The sequence below is a fragment of the Morone saxatilis genome, unplaced genomic scaffold (assembly GCF_004916995.1).
Source record: "Morone saxatilis isolate NCDOM2014 unplaced genomic scaffold, NCSU_SB_2.0 Contig24, whole genome shotgun sequence".
In the NCBI taxonomy this organism is placed as follows: Eukaryota; Metazoa; Chordata; class Actinopteri; family Moronidae; genus Morone; species Morone saxatilis.
The window spans coordinates 23,163,284-23,163,735 of record NW_023339807.1 but is presented as its reverse complement, the minus strand read 5'-3'; the positions used below and the strand labels follow the sequence as shown (position 1 = coordinate 23,163,735).

General features: G+C 43.1%; 1 protein-coding gene across 1 annotated transcript in view; it reads right to left on the bottom strand.

The window, feature by feature from the left end:
- The window catches only part of si:dkey-256h2.1, a 12,470-nt gene that overhangs the window by 8,583 nt on the left and 3,435 nt on the right, over nucleotides 1-452 (bottom strand). Inside the window, 1 exon segment of the mRNA XM_035673197.1 lies at nucleotides 248-388. Coding sequence (XP_035529090.1) covers nucleotides 248-388 — 141 coding nt within the window.

The window sequence follows — 452 nt, the reverse complement described above, 5'->3', positions numbered from 1 at the left end:
GGTGGACACCTGGAGGTTGCTTCAGGTCGTTCTGGATTCATATTCTGTGCATATGTTCACAATCTATCCTGATTTTCAGGTAATTTTACTATGTTTATATATTTCCTGTCTGTCCCTCCTGAAAAAGGAATCCCTCCTCTGTAGCTCTCTGAGGTTTCTTCCATTAAAGGGTTTTCTTTATCTGAATCGAGGGTTGTTTATCTTAGATTTGTTAAATAACCCTTCAGACCTTCTTCTGTGTTCTTACCACTGTGCCTGCCAGTTGATGAAGCTGAACGAGGGGTAAAGAAACCAGCCTATCTCAGCCAGCGCTCCCTGTTGGTCAACGCTGAAGAAGAAGCCCGGGGACGGGGTGTTCTGGAGGGACACAACCACCGACTGTCCAAACCTACAATACGAAGTATCACACACCACATAAAAAAGAAAATTACAGCGTAATTAACCAATAAATA